This window comes from Wyeomyia smithii, chromosome 3, assembly GCF_029784165.1.
Source record: "Wyeomyia smithii strain HCP4-BCI-WySm-NY-G18 chromosome 3, ASM2978416v1, whole genome shotgun sequence".
NCBI classification, from domain to species: domain Eukaryota; kingdom Metazoa; phylum Arthropoda; class Insecta; order Diptera; family Culicidae; genus Wyeomyia; species Wyeomyia smithii.
The window spans coordinates 64,355,204-64,375,874 of NC_073696.1; the positions used below are offsets into that span (position 1 = coordinate 64,355,204).

General features: G+C 37.0%; 1 protein-coding gene across 5 annotated transcripts in view; it reads left to right on the forward strand.

Annotated features, from left to right (window-relative positions):
• The window catches only part of LOC129732956 (protein spire), a 308,435-nt gene that overhangs the window by 183,188 nt on the left and 104,576 nt on the right, over positions 1–20,671 (forward strand). For 4 of the 5 annotated variants that reach the window (XM_055694434.1, XM_055694435.1, XM_055694437.1 and 1 more), the window contains exons 6-9: positions 6,065–6,097; positions 10,275–10,405; positions 18,478–18,589; positions 18,683–18,806. In XM_055694434.1, coding sequence (XP_055550409.1) covers positions 6,065–6,097; positions 10,275–10,405; positions 18,478–18,589; positions 18,683–18,806 — 400 coding nt within the window. The remainder of the gene's footprint in view (positions 1–6,064; positions 6,098–10,274; positions 10,406–18,477; positions 18,590–18,682; positions 18,807–20,671) is intronic. The other variant, XM_055694436.1, reaches the window with a different exon arrangement.

Genomic DNA, 20,671 nt, shown 5'->3' on the forward strand with positions numbered 1-20,671 from the left:
TTGATCGTTCCTTAAGGGAACGCTTAATTTTTTCCTCGCGCTGTTTGTACGCGGGACACGCCGAAAGGTCATGCCGAGTTCCCTCGCAGTAAAGACACTTTTCAGTATCCTCACTGCAAGCGGTCTCAGCATGATTGCCTCCGCACTTGCTGCAGCGTGCCTTGTTGCAGCAGTAGATGGCTGTATGACCTAACTGCTTGCAGTTTTGGCAATGCATGACCCGCGGTACGAAAAGGCGTACAGGCAGACGAACCCTGTCCAAAGAGATGTAGTTCGGCAGTGCGGATCCGGCGAATGTTACACGGAAGGAGTCAGAAGGGAGGAATTTCTTCTTCCCTTCTTCGATGGATACTGAATGCAATTGCTTGACATCCAGTATCTTTACATCTTGAATCAGAGGGTTCTTGAAGCAGCCAACCCCGTGACGCAAAATGTCATCGACCGTGAGGCTTCCTTCGGTAACCACACCGTCGATCTCCACGTCCTTGGCAGGGATGTACACGCGGTACTCTCTCGTGAAGAGCTCGTAGCTAGCAATTGCGTTTGCTTGCTTCAAGCTACTCACGACAACTCGCAGTTTGTTCGGTCTAACCTTTGTAATTTCGGTTACGTCCGAAAACTGTTTTGCCAGGTCCTTGCCTATTTGTATAATGTTAAGAGGCTTCTTTATGGGCCTAAAGAAAACTACGAACGGACCTTTAGAAGCATCTGGGTAAGCTTTCACCCGTGTTGCCGGTACCCTTGGTACGGGGCTAGGTAGCGGGGAAGGTAGAGGGGAATTGATGGGGGTGATCTCAATCTCTTCCCCATTTGTTTCCACATCCAGGAATAGTTGCACCTGCATGTCGTCCATTTTGCGGGAGCGTTACGCTCTACCGCACACAAACGATAAATATTCGAATGTGGGGGGGATCAAGAAGTTGATATTAAATTATAAAAACAATTTTTCAAACTACAATGGATCAAAATAAAAAAAAAGACAGTAATACTAATACTAATAACAATAGTAATAATAGTAATAATAATAATAATAATTATAACAATAATAATAATAATAACAATAATAATTATAATAATAACAATAATAATAATAATATTAATAATAATGATAAAAATTCTAAAGTGAATACTTCACCGAACGTCTAAGTCACGACCTCACGGCTGATAGTTGGATTAATCGAGTGTCTCCGCAGAACAAACGATGACGATCCAGCTTCGTGTTGTGACACAGTGGCCGTATCTTACACTCGACCGTGTAGATGCCACTTGTAGTTGACTTCCACTCGCTCGATCGTATGATGGTCCGTGCTGCTAGCGAGGTAACAGCGGTGCGGGAGAATTATTCTTGCTGATATATCAGCTGCGTATCAGATCAGCAGAAGATGTTTCTGCCGATAAACTGCAGGCTATTGTTATCGCGCAGAATCACAAGAACTGACCGACAAAAAAAACACCCGTACGATAACTCGTGTATTGTTATTTTGCGAATCAAACGGAGATAAACAATTTGCGTCTAATCAAGACGAAAGCAAAACAACGAATGAAGTTAAAAAATAAAATATGGAAAAGTAAAAACTCCTGTTAAGTCAAATAGTCAAAAATTTAAAAAAAAATCCTCAGAATCAATAAAAAAAGCAGAAAATTTAGAATGTAAAAACAATCAAATCAAAAATTCAAAAAGCCAAAAGTGAAAAAGGTCGAAAAATTCAAAAATCTGGAAATCAAAAATATTTAAAAAAAATCTTTTATTCTGGAAATTAAAAAATTAAAAATAAAAAAAATCGAAAAACCAAATTGGAAAATAAAATATCAGACAAACAAAAAACCGAAAAAAAAGAAGTTAAAATTGGAGAGCTTCGCAATTGAAAAAAAAAATAAACAGAATGTCATGAAAGAACCAATTACAAAAAAAAAGATTAAATCATTAAAGTGAATAAAATGAAAGTAATAAAAAAGTCAATAATGCCGAAAAATGTAAGAAGGAAAACCCAAACGCAAAGTAAAAAAATCGAGAAGGCCAAACAATTCAGAGAGTCAAAGAATAAAAAAAAATCAGAATTCCAATATCTCAAGGAGTCGAAAAGCAAATAAAACATAAAATCAAAATGGCAACCGAAAAGTAAGTCAAAAAAAAAAAAACAAAAAGCTTGAAAAGGCGAAAAGATAAACAATGAAAAGAAATTTGAAATGTAATTAAGTAAAAACTCATAAACGCAAGGGGTTAAATACTTGAAATTTGAAAAAGGGTAAACTTAAAAATAAAAACAAAAATTTCAAAAAATCAAATTAGCAATCAATCCAACAGTCAACACCCCAAGAGTTGACTGAATCTATAAAGTCAAGAAATCAATAATGTCATAACATTGAAAAATCAAGAAATCCAAACTTTAAATACATAGTTAAAAAGTAAAAGAGATAAAAAATCAAAAGACAAACAACTAGCTAGTCAAAAAGTCGTTAGGCGAAAACTCAAATATGTCAAAACGTTATAAACTTTGAGAATGAAAAGTCGAAAAGCCAACAACTCAAAGAATCAAAAAGTGAAAAGTTGAAAAGTCAACAAAATTAAAATCGTTACAAAAAATAATAATACCCATAAAGTTTAAAGGTTAAGCAGCGTTAAAATAAGTATAAAATGTCGAAAAAAATTATAAAAAAAATCAAAATTTAATAGAAGGAGAAAGTTAAGTAATTGAACAGTTATAAATGGGAAAATTTAAAAGTGGAAAAGAGAGAAGAGACTTTTTAGTCGAAAAACCTAAAAACTAGAAATTCAGAAGGTTTATCGAAAAGACAAACATACAAAAACTTAGAGAGTTAATAAGTCAAAAAGTGGAAATTTTTAAAGTTGAAACTTAAAAATTGAAAGCTGAAACGAATTAGTTAAGTTGAGTTGCAACAAAATAAAAATGAGAAATTTAGTTATGAGCAATTCCAAACAACGAAGCTATTACACCGATCAAACAAACTGTTCTGATTCTAAAAATATTTTTTCTCATCAATACCATTTAAAAACAGGCCCGTTTTCAAAACGTGTCGTGATTGAAAAACATACTAATAGCAAAAAATGACATCTTGATTATAGGCTTAAGAATATCCGTGCAAAATTTAAGCTAAATCAAACATGGTCGTGTTGCTTGCAATTGTTCTAATTTTAAGTAGGTAATTGAAAAGTTAGGTAGGCGAAATCCATAAATATCATAAATCCATAAACCGAAACGTAACGCCAACACCTACCCCCTATAAAAATTACGTAACCCTGTAGAAAAATATGCCTAATAAAAATGCTCGATTTTGGAGAGTCTCTCCGGAGATTTTTTGCTACGTAACGCAGATTTGTTTCCTGCTATCTTACATAATTTCAATCTCAAAGTTTGCAGTAATTTTAATCTTTTCTCGTGAGTGAAAGAAAATGTGAAATTATTTGCTTTCCATTTATTGATAAATCGTTTCGTTAATTTGAATATTTTTTGTGTGTTGTGAAAAGAACAGTTTGAACACGTTTAAAATATAATTATTTCAGCCAAACCTGTGTCTTATTCAGTATCATGATATTTGTTCTGTACAATTTGTAGTTTAGAATGCGATTGTATTTATACAAAATATTTCATTATTTATTCGGAAATTTCTGCTTGAACTAATTAATACTTGAGAAAATGTTTTTCATCATTGCAATTTCATGGTCAGTAATTCTTTAAGTGTGACCATGTATCATTATTGTTTTAAATCACGTCAAAGACCTTTACTGGTAATTCACCCAAGAACTATGAATAATACCGGTGAAAACCGATTATTTTCGCATGATGAAGACAAACCTACAGACCGTTGCATTCACTTTCCATGCTGATATAAAACCTGACTGGAATTCAATTACCCACGGTTATTCCTCCCAATCAACCATATTTATCATTTAGCAAACCCACCAACAGTTGTGAAACCAACAGCCCTTCAAGCGGTGGCATTGGCGGCGGAAACCGAAAGCGGATCCGATCTTGAACTTTTACCTACCAAGCTGTGCATCAGTAGTACCCGCGAACGAATGGACCTTTCTAAAATACGAATGGCAAAAAACAATGGGATTGTCGGACCTTCTCGTTACGGGCACGTATATCGATCTTAATTTCTCGTCTGAATCAGATCCATCAGTGCTCCCGAAAGGTGGCAACGACGACTCGCTCGCGTCCGCAGCGCCCCGGTCTATCCGTTTCCAACGGGTCGAACGATCGGAAAGGTTCGTCGCCCGCGACTCGATTGATGATTGACAGTTGAAATCTCTTGCTTCGAAACATTCAAATTATGAACTGCGGAATAGCGGGCGTGCTGGGGAGATCTCGAGCTTCATACTTGCAGGCACTAGGAACCACAGCTTGCAACATCGGAAAGGAGTTGAAGTGCTGGGTAGTTTATGCAAATGATAGTTAAACAACGCACAGCGCGACAGCGGTTCTCCTCCCGGGTCGGCCACGATGGGACTTAATATGTCGCAATGGCCGCCTCCGGTGTGGTCGTTTCCCAAACTGGCGCAATGCCTTCTAGCCCATATTGTTCAACATTGTACGCTCGAGAATATGTTCTCCTTCGGCATCATTTGACTTGATTTAGTAATTCGAGCTCGCGTGACGGTGGTTTATGCAGCGCAACAGGGGCGACGAACGAACGAAAAGTTCGCTGAAATGGGCTGATTTGTTTAGCTGAAACCGCTATTGCTGCTGAAAGGCGGCTATATGAGGACAATGTACTCAAAGGCTTAAAGAGTCATCTATTTAACTGTGCCGCACGGTTCGCATTACTAATTTGACGTTAATATTGACAGTGAACTATATCTCGAACTACAATCGTGTCTCAACAGCATGATTTTTTTCAAACATTGTTCAATTTTGGGAAATTGCTTTTATAAGATTGTGTTAGTTAGTGTTGTGAAATTACAAAATTTTTTTTTCTCATTCATCTAAACAATGTTTGACAGCGTACAATTCGTATGAAAATCGTAATAGGAAGAGAAATTAACTTCCACCATCTTCTTCACTCTATAGTAAGGTAAAAACAAGGAAGACCGGTAGTCTCGTCATTTTATGAGCTGACTACACTATTACCGACATTATGATAGACACTGATAGGCAATTATTGGTTGGCCCCATTTTGAAGTCCGTTCCGTTCAACCAGCGACGGCTATGATTGAGGAAACAGTTGAAGTGTTAAACGTAAGCTAGAACATCAGTAATTTTCAATAATAAAAGTTACTATTAAAATTCTCACTTGCGCTCTGCATCTGTGGCAACATATTTCGAACAGGGCATCACATTCACCGTTACGCACATTCCGGTTCGGCCCTTGCGTAAAGTGCAGTGATAGCAAGAAGCCTTTGCTCAATTTATCAGCCGCCCAGTGACCCAACCGTTGACGGACTAGCCTATCCCGGACTCCAGACGAATGCAGCAGAATACAAGTGAAAGTGATTTTTCTGTTGCTTGTAAGTTGTTGCATTTGCCGGTGCACTGAGTGGCGAGAAAAAGCTGCCCCATTCATCAAGTCGAAAAAGGGCAATTAAAGGATTTCGTTCGCGTTGAAAAGTGACCATCAAAACACAAACGACCATCGCTTTATTCCCTTTTTAAGATATGGTCTGACAAGTTAGTCTGGTCTGGTGGATGTTAGTCCGGCTGGACTGCAAAATCGGCGTAACTGACGGAGAAATATATTTACTTTCATTAATCTACATTTTTCCATTTACGAATGCGTTCACCGTCGCAAGTGGCTCTTTATCTTTGCTTCCTTGGTTTTCGTCGTGGTTGTTTTTTTTTTCAGCTGGTCATTTCTGTGTTTTTGATTTTTGCCATTATCATCGTCGACGTCGACGACGGACGGCGCGACCAGCCGTTGCAATGTGACCAACTGAACCACAGCGTAATCGCCGTCTCACCTACTTCGAAACACGCGAGACAGGAGTTGTTTTCCGTTTTCCGATTGTTACCTATCTTCGTGCGATTTTCCCTCACTTCTTGTACCTCAAACCAATGTGCTATGTAACTGTAAGTTTTATGTATTTTTACGCCCCAAAATGCAGCCCGACGAGCTCAGGATTTGGCATGCATTGCAAGTAAGGAAAAATGTCAGTTATTCATTTTTGATTTCGCTCCCCTTACTAGCCGAAAAGTTTTGGTTATATGTTTTTCTCTTCTGTAGCTACGCTGCTACTACTTGTTGTGCAGCACTTGTACTATGTGCTTGTTTTAGATTTTTTTGTTTACTTTAGAAGCGATTGCATAACCTGCGATGCATGCAGCGAGCCGTCACAGCTACTAATCAACGCTCTTTAACCGAGTTCCGTTTGCATACCCTAGGCTCATACATTTAACTCCAAGTTTTTAATTCACTTGGTTAGTAGTGCCGTGGTGCAATTTGATAAGACGATATTCTTTTTATTTTTTTCCTTTTCTTGCATAATGCAATCACGTCATATGTATGGTTATGATAGTCAGATGAGTGCGATAATATATATTTGAAAGTCAATTTATTGGTAACATTCGAAACGATAACGATAAGCAACATCACATGTTTCTTTTGTTCGATACGTTTCAGTTTTCCTGGCAATAATTACCATGAAAAAATGTGTAAGAAACAAAAGTAAATGATTGATAACCAATTGCATAAGATTTAAGTTACAATTTCTCTCTTTTCTTCAAAACTGTCAAAATTTAAAGTTGAACATTTTTAGGGTCTTTCTGAAACCGCGTGATTATTGAAAAGGGAGCAGGAGGGTTTGCCAAACGATCACGAAAGATAATGCAGATGGGTTTGAGTTTGAGTTGGGAGCTGTTTGAGAGGGAAAATTGGTTTTAGAAGGATTAAAAAATATGTTGGTTTGAGTATCAAAATGATTTTTTACGCTTCCTATATAGTAAGTGTTAATTAACACTGTTGGCCTGGAATAAAAAACGATTTTTTTTACTTGCTCGAATTCAAAGAAATGGTGTAAAAACTGTCGGAGAAAAGTGAACAATTGTAGAAATTTAGATTTTATTTTGATAAAAACTTTCATTTTGGCAAATATTGAAAATTGCGGTGTATAACAAACAGTTAAAAAGAAATTTTTCTTAGAAAAATTACTGACAGTCAGGGTTGATATTTTTCAACGCTTTTGCATGACAGTGAAGACATTAAAAACGTTAGTGTTACCATAACACAGAAATATTTCACCATCATGCAATATACTTTCTTATTTCCGCGATGCGCGTGAAATATTTCATCAGAGTATGACAACTCGTTACAAGGATGAAAATCTAGTGTATCAGAAAAATTGCTACGTTGATTGGTGGTGCAAATTAAAAAAAAGTACACTCATTACGTCGCCAAAATTCGAATTTCGCTTAACTTGCATCAGATTTTAGAAAATATAAAGGTTCTTTATTGTGAGATAAAATGCGTTGAAATTTTTTAAGTTTTTTGAACTTTTTATTTTAATTGCTGTTCGTAATTGATCAATAACATCACATGTGGCTTGAGTTGTCGGTTGACACATGTTCAAAGCTCAAGGTGATGGTGGTTTCTCATAATTATCACATTTTTCAGTACAACATAATAAACATTTATAACTCCAAAATAAAGTCAACGACTGGTTTCAAAATCATACAAAATTATCAATTTACCGAACAATCCTCTATGAACATATTTTGCCAATCAAAATAGATGATTATCTACGCAATCCGATTGGAATATTTTTCGAAATGAGATTCGAACAGAGAAAGAACTTTCCGAAAACGATGACTGAAGCAGAACAAAGTCATTCTCTTCATTAAAACAGTTTTTATCTTTATGAAGATTTGAACTCTACACTAATTAAAGATCGATCTAAACTCTGATGAATCCCAGCTTGTGAGTTGTTACATCAGCCGGCAATGGGCTAAAGTTTTTCCCATTGAAGCGATAGTATCTACCTATATCTTAATTTCACAATCAGCACACTGAACAATTTGCCTATTTCCATTCGTTTATCGTCTATATCATCCCTCCTGTAGGCGGAAATCGCTATCCGTAGATGAAGTGATCCCAAAATTCCGCACAGAACCACAAATCAATATTGACACTTTACAGGCAGCGGAGTTTCGAATCACAACAACCGCTAGTCCAGCGAGCGATCAATTTGGGTCGATTAGCTCAAGCTCTGGCTAAATGGCTAGTTTTGCGAGAAAATCTAGATTCTAGAATTTCAGTTATAAATGACTTCATTGCAAAGAACACGGGATGCCGCGATTTTTTTTTCTCGAAACTATTCGAACGAATTGGCTTCACAGCATCTGATAGCTGGAAAAGAAGAAATACAAATTAAGGAGGCCATTAATTGATACAGATTATGGTAATGATGATTAAAGCTTTGATGCATAGTGAGAATAAAAATATGGTCGAATTTGGTTAGTGGCCCTGACATAATCATCACCATAATACCAGCCATGTCTATGGCGACTTCGTCCGCTTGCTTGTGGGCTTATGCTGCCTGCTGCGAGCAGAACGGTTCTGGGTGGGCCCTGGCGGGGAATGTGTCACGGCAAAGCCGGTGTCGGTCGGTTACAGTTAAAATGCTAATAAACTGCTCTCCCTCGGTAGAGGGTCGATCGGATGTTTGTCGTAGTACACGTTCTTGAGCTGACGCCGGTATATATCACGTGCAGGTACATGCAGAATCAAAACGGTGCCAATATCGCCGGCTGTCAGTTCCGGTCGAGCGGACAATAAATAAAAACGTTTGCCGCCAGATTGGTTCCCGCGTTGGTCACACAATTTAATTTCTAACGATTCTTTCCAGGTGTATTTTTTATCGTGCTGCTTGATGCTTGCAGCAGATTGTGAGAGAGTGCGAATGAATATATCCGTGCAGCATTGTTTCTGGTGGGAAAGAAGGGTAAACATAGCGGTATCTTTTACGATGTGGACAAAATCGATCTGTACTGATGCTTGGCAGCGTATCTGAGCCAGCTTCTGGGACAGTACGTACAGTACAAACACTACACACAGTAAATCACAACGGACCATCAATCTACGGAACGGATGACTGTTTATTTTACCAGTGAAGGAAAGACTTGAAAGCTTGCTGGTTCGTCGCTTTGATATTCTTTGTCGGTTCGGATGGTGACGAATGGACAAATCACGGCTTGTTGGTTCAAAAGCAACACGTCCACGGGACCATTTGTTACAAATTCGTGAAGTAACTGTACTGGAGATTTGAATAAACAGCTGTCAATTCGACTCAATAATTGCGAATTAATCGCGATAGATGAGAAGACTGCGAACAGAATACGTTCTCTGCAGGGCACCCAAATCCAATTAGAGCTACTGCAATAGAAAAAGTACTGTTATTGGCAGAATATTCAGTTGCGAAAATTTTGATCTGGTCCACTAATAATAGATCTAATTGTATGACATGAGCAATTCATCAATTAAATAATAAAAATTTTCCAACCAACATATTTTCATTTGTGTTATACCCACATCGTGACCGTAGCGTACTGACAGTTCTCTTATGCCCATTAATTTCCACCCGCGCGCGTACGTATTGCATTCTATGCGGCGAAATATGACGCACGAGTATACTCGAGCACGTGACTCTAACAAACGACATCCGGCCGTATAGCACGTATATTTAGAGAAAAAATTATATTCTGACAGAATAAAGGGCATGGAACTTCACAAATTGTGTCGAAAAAAGCTCGATTTACTCTTGACGGAAAGAATTTTTTTATCAAATTTATCGGAACATTACATACCTATTTATGCTTAAACATTCAATAGTTTTGCAAAAGAGTAGCACGGCTAGAGGATTAAAATGCACTTATTTCAAGTGCCTGTAAATAACCAACGGTTCTTGCTGGGTAATTCGTGAACCACGAGTATGAGTGCGGGTTCATTTATTTTTCATTTTAACGACCTGTCGCTGAGCAGAGCTTTGGATTCCATCGTTCGTCGAGTTTTCAAGTGTTCTTTGTGCATTGCACTGAATGTATAAGTTTGTGATTAGCGTAGTTTCACTACTGTCCCTTTAGAGATCCAAATATTTAATGTTATTTAAATGCACTTCCAGAGCATGCTTGTTATTTTAGCCCATATTTATCAGACGAAACCATACACATTTTGCTAGTAGGTTTTTCGTAGTTTGAAATTCAAGTAAAGATTAGTAATATTATGTTGAATTATTTCTTGTTATTTCTAATCACCATATTTTCAGCAATAAAGTTAATTTATACCTTATTTTTCCATTTTCTTCTTCGTGACAATGTGTGCAGGCTCGCTTCTGGATGCAGGTGGTAGACGAACTACGGCGGGGAGTGAGGCTGAAAAAAATCAACTCCTCCCGAACGCCAATCGAGTACGAGCTAACGCCATTCGAAATCCTGATGGAGGACATCCGGTCCAGGTAAGTCGTTTTTTTATTGTTGAATAAATTTTACGATATGATTGAGTCGTAGAAGTATTCAAACTTTGATTATTTTGAGATTAATTTTGTTGTAAAATGTCGCTTTTCTTTTGGGCCAACGTAAGTAAGGATAATTATAACTCTAGCTGAAAAAATCATGTCTAGTGACTTTGGTGTTGCAAATTTACAACTATTTTTGACTAAGAAATAGTTCAGAAATGGTGAAAAGTAAAAAAGTTATAAGAGAGTTTTTTACCTTTGCTTGGTATATAAAATATTTATTTAATATGACACAATACGATAATGCCTAACGGAGTCAATAATTTCATGTTTCTTATTATCTAGGGTATCTGATAAAACATTTGATGAAAATATTCAACTGGATTTAGATGTTTGTTACTTTTTTTTAAATTTCATGAAGTGAAATTTAATGTTATTTTGGATACCCTATGAGTTATAAGGGTATCCAAAATAATGAAATTTCCATTATTACATTATTAGTAATAACAATTAAAATTTTTCCGATGATATATAAACTTTAAAATGATATGAGTTGAGCAAACATTTTTTTCTCAACATACATATTTTTGCTAAGCACTATTAATTCTTTATAACTCGTTTTCAAACAGTTGTTTATGCAATTAACGGTTTCTGAACTATATTATTTCCAATAAAGTGTGTACTAGAATACACAGTCCTTCAAGCAATGTTTTTGCGTAAAATGCTTTGAAACATTTTAGATGGAAGCGCTCGATTATGTGTTACTCTAAGAAGTGCCATATGATAACACAAAGACATCTTCTCTGATAATCTCAAATAACTTTTCAAACAGAAATGAGAATTCTTTTCACGAAGTACTACGTTTCTTTATATTTGGCCACATAGGGGGCGTAAAACGAAAATCCAAAACGGAAAAAAAGGAAAATATGTCCAATTCCAAATGCTTATAAGTCGGTTAGTTTTCAATGGATTTCCTTCGTTCGTGCAGCCTTGTTGAGCCTTGTTGAAATGCAGAGTCCTCTGAACAGTGATTCGAATTGTATGGCAAGACCGATAATAAATCATTTTGGCAAGCATTGTTCTACATTCTTCTATTGTTCTGAAAACTACTGAAATCGACACATTTCTGTGATTATTGACTAAAACAAGCGTTTCTTGGAATGCTGTTATTAATTTTTTTTCAATTTTCTGGCATTCACATTATTATAGAATAGAATACAGGAAAGAAGTTTAACGATTGAGTTTTAAAAAGTGGCAGCTTTCAAAAGTTTTGCCTTTTTGAAAAAAGTCCCTATGCAAAATTTGAGCTCAATCGTACTTCGCTTCATAACTACGTTCTCCCTTACGACTAATTATGATTACAGTTTAGCGCATACCTAGCCAAACATCATCGTAATAGTAAAACATACTTGTTTCCTGAAGGATTCATAATGATAATAAGCAGATGTAGCAATTGAATTTGTTTCACAGCGAATATATACTAGGGTGGGGAAAAGTGATCGATTTTCCAGTACCAAGTTTTTTCGATTCCTATTGGGGCCCCAAACAACCCCAAACTTACCTGCAGTCGATTGGTTTTGTCTCCGCTTGGCGCATTGCATTTCAAATTTGTATGAAAATTTATATGGGAAAACCCACATTTTTGCATTTACCTTTCTAGAGAGTTCAATAATGATCTAATAATGCACTACATTATGTTAAAGATACTATATTTAGATGCCTAACAACTTTGCAGAAAACACTGAAGAGCTAGGATGTTCCTAAAAAGAGCTATAGTTGTTCGAAGTTGAGTATGTCAATTTAAGTGCAGAAAATCTTGTACTGACGCACCGGTGTCAGTAGGATTCCCATCAGAAGTATCCTGTCGTAACAAGTTTATACACTCAGCTGGATCAAGCAACCAAATTTAGGTCAATATTCTAGGCGTAGGTAGAATTTACAACGTGTTTCATAGGTTACTTTTGATGGAAATCTGACTAACGCCGGTACACTGGCAGTGTTGGCAGAAAAAATGATTTGCAACAAAATTTCGACATAGATAACATTGAACAGTTCTAGTATTTTTTTGGGACACCCCAGCTCTTCAATGTCTTCGGCCAAGTTGTTAGGCATCAAAAAACCTACCATTTGAAGTCATGAAACCTATGGTTTAGGCCATTTTGAGCACTTTAGAAAGGAAAATGCAAAAAAGTTGGGTTTCCATACAAATCTTTATATAAAATTGAAATGCAATGCGCCAAGCGAAGACAAAACCAATCGACTTCCGATAAATTTAGGAATTTAGGAAATATAACAAAAAAAAAACTTGGTTCTGGCTTTCTGCTATCAAGCATCGTTTTTTCCATATAACGATTTCCCACCCTAATATATACACAATGTAAAAACACGTACTGCTTAAGCTGATTTTGCAAGTGTCAAACACCTTGCTCCAATGTAAACTATTCACAAATAGACTAACAAAAACAGTTCTTCATTCTCAGGTTCATTATCGATGCATTAAATCGATAATATCATGGAAACAAAAAAAAAATTTATTATGGCCTATGGATGAACCACTGTGCTTTGATATGCCGCTTATTGGTTGCTTTCCCTAGCACGGTCGACAGAATTATATACGAGGTAAATCGGGAATACACTCTTTGGGCTATATAAGAGCCTGCTTCTGCTCAAACTAATCGGTTTACTAATGGATGACTATTAGGACGCTCCTAGCTAAACAGCAGCGGTTCGTCGCGAAACTTGCGTTCTGCATTTGGGAGTGTTCGCGAACTATTTGGATGATTTACGATTATGATTGACTATCTTCTCATGTTGATAACTTTTAATCAACACTATTTATTAGTGTAAATCTCTGGAAATAATGTGGTGGTCCTGAAAATAAATTAAAATGGCAACTGGGATCGATTTACGACCCATTATTATCATCCTGGTTCCGACAATACTGGTATTTGTCCATCTTTGGTTATTTTCCAGGATCATTATTTTCAGAGAGTTATTACGTTAGTGATAAAAAAAGTTATTGTGATAGATCAATCTGTATCTGTACAATAATGAAAGTAATGTAACGAACAACTTTATGTAGTTCTAGGTTAACCTTGCGGTCGTGGCTTTGCATACAACCCTTCTGTTACTTCCGTGCTGAATGGTGTTCTTACATTAAAGTGTTAATGACATGAGGCCGAGTGTTGTCATGCAGCAAAATCACTTCATCAGGTCATAGCTCGTGGGGCATAATTGCATTCTTACTCACAAACTTGACCGAACTTGTTCTTTCGGAGAAACCAGCTTTTCTCCCCCATATGGCGACCGTGACAGGACTGAATATAAGAATGAAGTATTTAATAAAATAAATGATATGCTTCGTATAACATATAATTTTTCGACCCGAAATTATTGGAGGTCTTGAAAGGAATCATCGTTGTTTAAACAAACTTGTGAGGCAGTCCGTCGTCCGGCCTTATTATACAGGATTGAAATACAAATTGAAATCAGCCGCATTTAAAACCAATTCAATTATAAAACAGATTAATCATAAAAGGCAACCAAATCAATTAGAGAAATCAAATCCAAATACAAAAGAGATAAATGACTATGTTTGTTATATCTTGAGATTGGCTCATATTGCCTCGGGATGATAGTTGTTTCTTAGGTGAAATTTTTCAAGGAACACGATGAAATTATTAAATTTAAAATAAAAATGGCTGCATTTGCCGAAAAATGTAAATTTAGCTTTTAAATACAAAAATAATTAATCTGGCAACACTTCCGGTTAAAACTTAGATTTTTCTGGATTCCTTGATTTGTTTTCTTCAAAAATCATCTATTAGTATTTATCGGACATCTTACGTCTAATTATTGTAAGAAAAAGAAAAAAGAGATTTTGAACAATAAATGCGTGACTTTGGAATAAACAGAGGGGGCCCACAGAGCGGGGGCTATTCCAATCGACACCAAATTAGGGATTTTTCCAAAGTGACAGTATATGAATAATTATCCTAACTATGAGCAAAATCTGTGATGGTCGTGTCCAAGTGGCATGTACACTTCATATGGAATGACCCATACTGACTTTTATTCTACAATATATTATGAAAGCCCACTCTTCAACAACAACAGTCGGCTATAAAAGCCTCACACATAAGGAGTCAGTAATATGACACCAACTGTCAAAATTTGCACAATATGAATGTGCTTTTTTTATTTGCACTATAAAGCTTTTGCAACTGAATTCAATGATGACTCATTGCCTACTGTATAAGCAAGTTCGTTCTTCGCTAAATCAACGATATTTTCGCCTACAACGTTTTACACCAGCAGTAGAGTTGCAGCAATTTTCTTAATATAGGATTTCAGGGAAATTCTTAATCGGAATTTTCGACGCTTAGAAAAGTTGTGATTTTTGAAATCTTCGAGATTCTACTAAAGGTAGAAGAAATCGGCAAATTAAGGCTGTTCACGGATCGTGAGGTAGGATTTCCATTTGGAGCTTTTCAAAGTATTGTGGCAGTATGTATGTTTGGCCGAATCGACTACGTAGAAGCATGACCATGTCCCCACGACTGACTTTTCTTTAGGTTGCATTCATCATCACGATGCGATGAATAAAACCCTTCGTTTATTGGCGATAAAGTAGATTTTTTTACAAGCGAAAAAAGACATCCCTCGGCCTCAAATCTTAAAGAACCGAAATTCTTTATTTTGAATCATTCCTAAAGCATACAAACGATTAGAAATAACTTGGATTTCTTTCAATACCGAAGCAAGCTATTCCTGCGTTTATCATGGATCCTCATCGAGCAATTTATCTAATTAAACGTCTTCGAAGGTTTTTAAACTTTCTTCATGCGGGCAATCCATCGAAATTATCCGTCTCTTTTTTTCATTTACTACATGTCTCAGCGTGGTTCGACATTTTCAAAATATGTCAAAACCGACCAGTACTTACTGCTGGCGCCATCTATTGGCAAGAACAAGAACTTAGTTGCGCACCAAAAAGTATTGTCGTGCGGGGCTTTTTTTGACATGCGGGGCCAATTTGGAGACTTCAGTTTTATCATATTTTTTAGCAAAAAAACATTTTGCACTTTTACATTATTTTCTACATGTTGATAAAACAATTTATTTTGCACCATATTACATAAATTGTGCTCAAAAATCACCCGGTCATGCTTGCCAAAACACAACTAACCTTGAATAGCCGTCAGGAGTAAATTATAGTTGCTTAAACTTTTATACCAAAATCGATGTTTTCACTGACAAGTAATTTTGGTATGCCGATAACGATTCCTTTTTCATATTTGGCTATCAGTTTCTCAGTTGAAGATCGTTCTTTTTGCAAAAATATAGAATGCGATGAATTTTTCGTCAGCCATTTTGCAAGATTATGTTTGTGTTTGTATGGTACACACCTACCGTAAAGCCGATAATAGCTGGAAATATGCTATATAAGCTTCAAGCACACATTCAAAGATCATTTTTTGAAAAGAAAATCAACAAGAATGTCTCAACAAAGTTGAAACCGGAGACATGTCCGGCGCGGACGCCGCAAGAAAGCTTAAATACTGAATGCTTAAATGCTGTGAATGCTTAAATTAGTCGGCAGACTATCTACAACAAGCTCTCCGGTTCACACTAAAGAAAACCAAAGCATTTGCATAAAATAGGTCCTGTTATTACAACTTTTTAAAAGAAATATAGTTAAGCTATAAAAAATGCATTTTTGTATAGAGTCCTATCGATTTCTTAAATTTTCCAAAGTAGCCCCAGTTGGAAGCAACAAACAACTTTTTAATAGCTATATGAAGATTTTTCTTCATTCCTCACCGAATTTTAATGAAACAATTCTTGACTGTTGGCTACATATCCACGTAAAATATAAGTAAAAATCGTTGAGTTACATTTACTACAATGGGAGTTGCAATTTCATGAAGTTGAAAAAGTTGGAAAAAGTGTCAGAAGAAACCACGCACGACGGTACAACCACCTTGAGTTGCTTAATTTAACATTGAAAAATCGAATTTTGGGTAATTGTTCAATCAATAAATAAAATAAGATGTACGACCACATTGCTCTTTTTATCCAGAACTAGAGCCAAAGTGGCTCGTGCTGTTGTTCTGTTTATTTGGCTTAGACATCGCAACAGTTGTTAGTGTACAGCTAAGGCGAGACAACTGGGTATAGATTTGCATCCACTTTGGGAACCACTAGCTGATTGGTTGAAATTGAAAACCCCGAGTGCGTTGAAATTTATTATCAGGCTTGCTGGCAGTGTTGCTGAACAACATGTTTCGTTGTTTCGATTTATGTTTTTTATGATGTCACCTGTTATAATCTAAAATATTTTCAAGTCAGCATTTAAAATAAAGTACAAAGCGTACAAATACGGGTGTAGTAAGAGATCCGACTTGGATCATCACTGATATCAATTACCAAAAGATCTAAAAGTGCGCAAGGAGTTAATAGGAGTTAATTAAGGATTCAAAAGATGCAGATTCTCCGGTAACCCCCAGACGGTGAAACTATCGCCTTCAGGGGGAATTGTGCATAATTTATTTTTATTTATTTATTTATTTATTTATATTCATTTCCATCTGACCCGCAGCGGTCTTAATGAAATGTTGATACACTAACAATAACAAACAAAGAACAAAGTACAACATTAACAAACAGATTTATAGCAATACAAACTATCTAACAAACACATGAAACATTTTTAAACTATCTTATGCACTACATGAATCGTTTTAACCTATTCTTGAAAACGTTAATGGTTACATTAAAGTCAAAATAATCAAAAAATCTATTGAATACACATCGCCCTAATAGGTTCGCTCTGGCGGTAGTTAGTACGTTGGTAGTCAAGTCGTAAAAAGTCCCATGATCTCAGGCTTCTCGCAGGCATATAGATGTTGAGATGAGAGAGAATGGCCGGGGCCATTTGTGGGGTTTTTCCCCACAAAAACAGCTCTCGATATATTTCTCCTTTTAGCTGAAGTGTCCATATCCAGTAAACGGCAGCGATCAATGTATGGCGGAAGCTCACTCGGGTCACTCCATGGTAGAGTACGCAGTGCATAACGGATGAACCTGCTTTGCACTGACTCAATTCTATTCTTCCAAATCTTCGCGTTAGGGCACCAAACAACAACAGATGTTCCTAGCACCGACCGCACCAGGGAAAAATATAAGCGGCTGACCAAAGATTGTGTAACTCCATAAGATTGTTTTTTTTTATACGGGTTAATGAAATCGCAGAGCATTTGGAGATACTAACTGTCAGGCAATTGCGTATGCACCAGTTATAGAAAGCATCAATGTACTGCTGTTGTTCCTCACAGTCAGCTGTAGATCTTACGACGAGGAAAATCTTCAAATCATCGGCGTGGATTAATTAACATCCTAGTTCTGTCATGAACAAACATCGTTGAAGAACAAGGAAAATAGCAGCGGTCCGAGGTTGCTTCCTTGAGGCACGCCCGACAAGTTTACAAATGCTGATAATGCTGATAAAAAGCATTAAAAACATTCAAGTATTTTCCGAGTGAATGACAATACTTTCACTTTCATAGATGTCTCCCCTTAGGTGTACAGGACAATTGCGAAGCTAATGCTACTGATACTAGCAGTCTCTCCTAAGCCGGGACTCGATTGTACGACCACTGTTTGTCGTCGTACCTGAAGACTATCAAAAAAGCGTGGCCACGCCATATTCAACATGTTTTAGCATCAAGTGACAGTAGCCCAAGACAATTTGCTCACAGTTTGATAACTAACGTGCCATTCTAATACAAAGAATGTATTTAGTGTTCAATAGTCGTTACTTTATCGTCGGGTTATTTTGAACGATAATGTAACTTCTAACTTCTCTTAAATTTTTTCTCTTTCTCTTTACTTTTTCGCAATCACTCAACAAGAAAAGATAAATTTGGCGAAGACATTTTAGATTTTTTTTCCTCTGAAGAAATTTTCAACTGTTTTCTCAAAGTATCGGAGTTCGGCTGCGGAGTTTTTTTTTTTTTTCAATTTATACAGCCAACCAATAAAACAGTTTATTCTTTCTTCTCATCTTCCAGAAAGTACAATCTTCGGAAGGTGATGGTCAACGGTGACATACCGCCCCGAGTGAAAAAAGATGCACACGCAGTTATCCTGGAGTTCATCCGATCTCGGCCGCCGCTTCGTAAAGTGAGTATTATATTTTCTAAACTAACTGATAACTATTTAATTTCAATTGCTATCTTGGTACTAATAGCGAATCGCCATGGTTTCCTCTTACAGGCTTCTGATCGAAAGTTGGCACCCCAGCCACTGAAGCGAGTATCCTGTCCGCGGGAGCAGTTGCTTGATTCGATCCGGAAGGGTCGGGTGCTGAAGCCGGTGCATCCCAAGCTGAAAACAAGACGTAAGTACCGATCAATTTTTCCGAAAATAAATGCTTTGGTAGTTGGTACTTGACGAGATTCCAATAGAAAAGTGCGCTTTATTCAGGTATGATTATTTTTAATAGCCTGTATGCAATTAGGCATTCACAGCACGTTTACAGTCTATCAATCGTGTTCGAAGCCACTAATGTCATTTTAATGTGCGACATTAAAGGTTAACAATAACGTTTTAATATACGAATGAATCGAGCGGAACAGTTATTGGTAAACAACACAGCTGCCGGTAAGCTGCCCGCGTCGGAGATGGCGCTTCATGGAAATTGAGTATTCATTGCATGTAATGGCTCTGCGTTGTTGCAGTGCATCTTGAGGTGTACGTGTTTAATAAAAAACAATACACACACGCTCGCTGGTAATGCGAGGAACCGGAGAATGGGAAATGCGTGCGTGACGTGAGTAAGTTGATGAACACAAAGGCTACGACGGTTCTGTGCATGTTGTTGATGAAAGAAACGAGTGGCATGTAATTATGATTGATATGATCGGGTTATAATTAACTTTCAGAATTTCTTATCAACATTATAAATCATAAACGATCGGAAAGTTACAAAATTTTAAGTTCATTCCATTTCGATATGTTGAAAACATGTTCCAGGTTTATTAAAAGTTCAAAAGGTAATATGCTGGAATAGGTCGGTTCCGTTTCAAGTCAAATGCGATGATTGATCAATAAGTGTCGACCTATCAGAGGCAGCCAATTTTCATGTCAATAATATAAAAAAAAAAAAAAAAAAAAAAAAAATCACCACACTAATTACACTCTCAGATAATTAAAATTTCAAATGGTTTAATTATATCGAGTGCGACACCTGATGTGATGGGCTCTTAACAAGTTCATTATAAACCACATCTATACCACAATTCCGAGTGATTGTTTCAAACAGATGTAATGAACAACATATAACAGTCAGTCGGAGCAATCACAACAGTTACCTTTAGGGTTTTAATTCTGTTTGATACGATAATATGTATGATGAATGGCCGACAGATCTAATGCGATGGAAAAAAATAATTGTGCTCGCACGCACTGGTTTTTCCTCTTCATATATTGCATAGCAATTGCTCTCACGATATGTGAAATATGTAAAGCAGTTTTCCCGCTTCTGCCGATGAACACGACACCGAGATTTCTTACGCATTGCGCCGCACTACCTAACGGAGCAAGTTTGGTTTGGGTGGAAAGTGAAAGTAACGCCAAACGATAAATTTTCCCATAAGCTTTTCCCAATGCGAATATTTTTAGAAGCAGCGCACATCGTTTCGGCTGTGTTGTGAATTTCCGTCATCCTAGGACGCGTTAAAAAATCATTCCAACACCTCCGGCGTAGGGTCTTCATCGAGAGGAAAAGCTGTTTAGCAGCATTACGATCATTGCAAGTTAGTAAGTCGATGTTGCTCAATCCGCAAATCTGGTATCGCACGTAAATGAAGGTTGATCTCGGAACAGGTTTATCCTGAACAGCATGCTTTCGAGAGTGATCTATGGCTAGGATGTAAACAGCTGAAGTTTCACATTTTTACGATATGCGTTCGCTTCATATTAAAAGCATCCTATTTCGAAGCTCTCGTATGGTGATGTCTAGAAAAAACAGCCATAAATATCACTTCAACGTGCCGAGATCACTCCAGTAGTTTTCATTGACAATTTCCCACCCGGAACGCTCTGTGGGATAGTTGTACCGGTCTATTACTGAATGTAAACCGGCGACCACCTCGAAAGCCGGCAGAAGCATTAATAATCACATCCAATGCAATTGGACTGTTATTGACTACATGGTGCATAGACATTTTGCAAAGCCTGGTTCAAGATCTCCAGCAGGTCCAG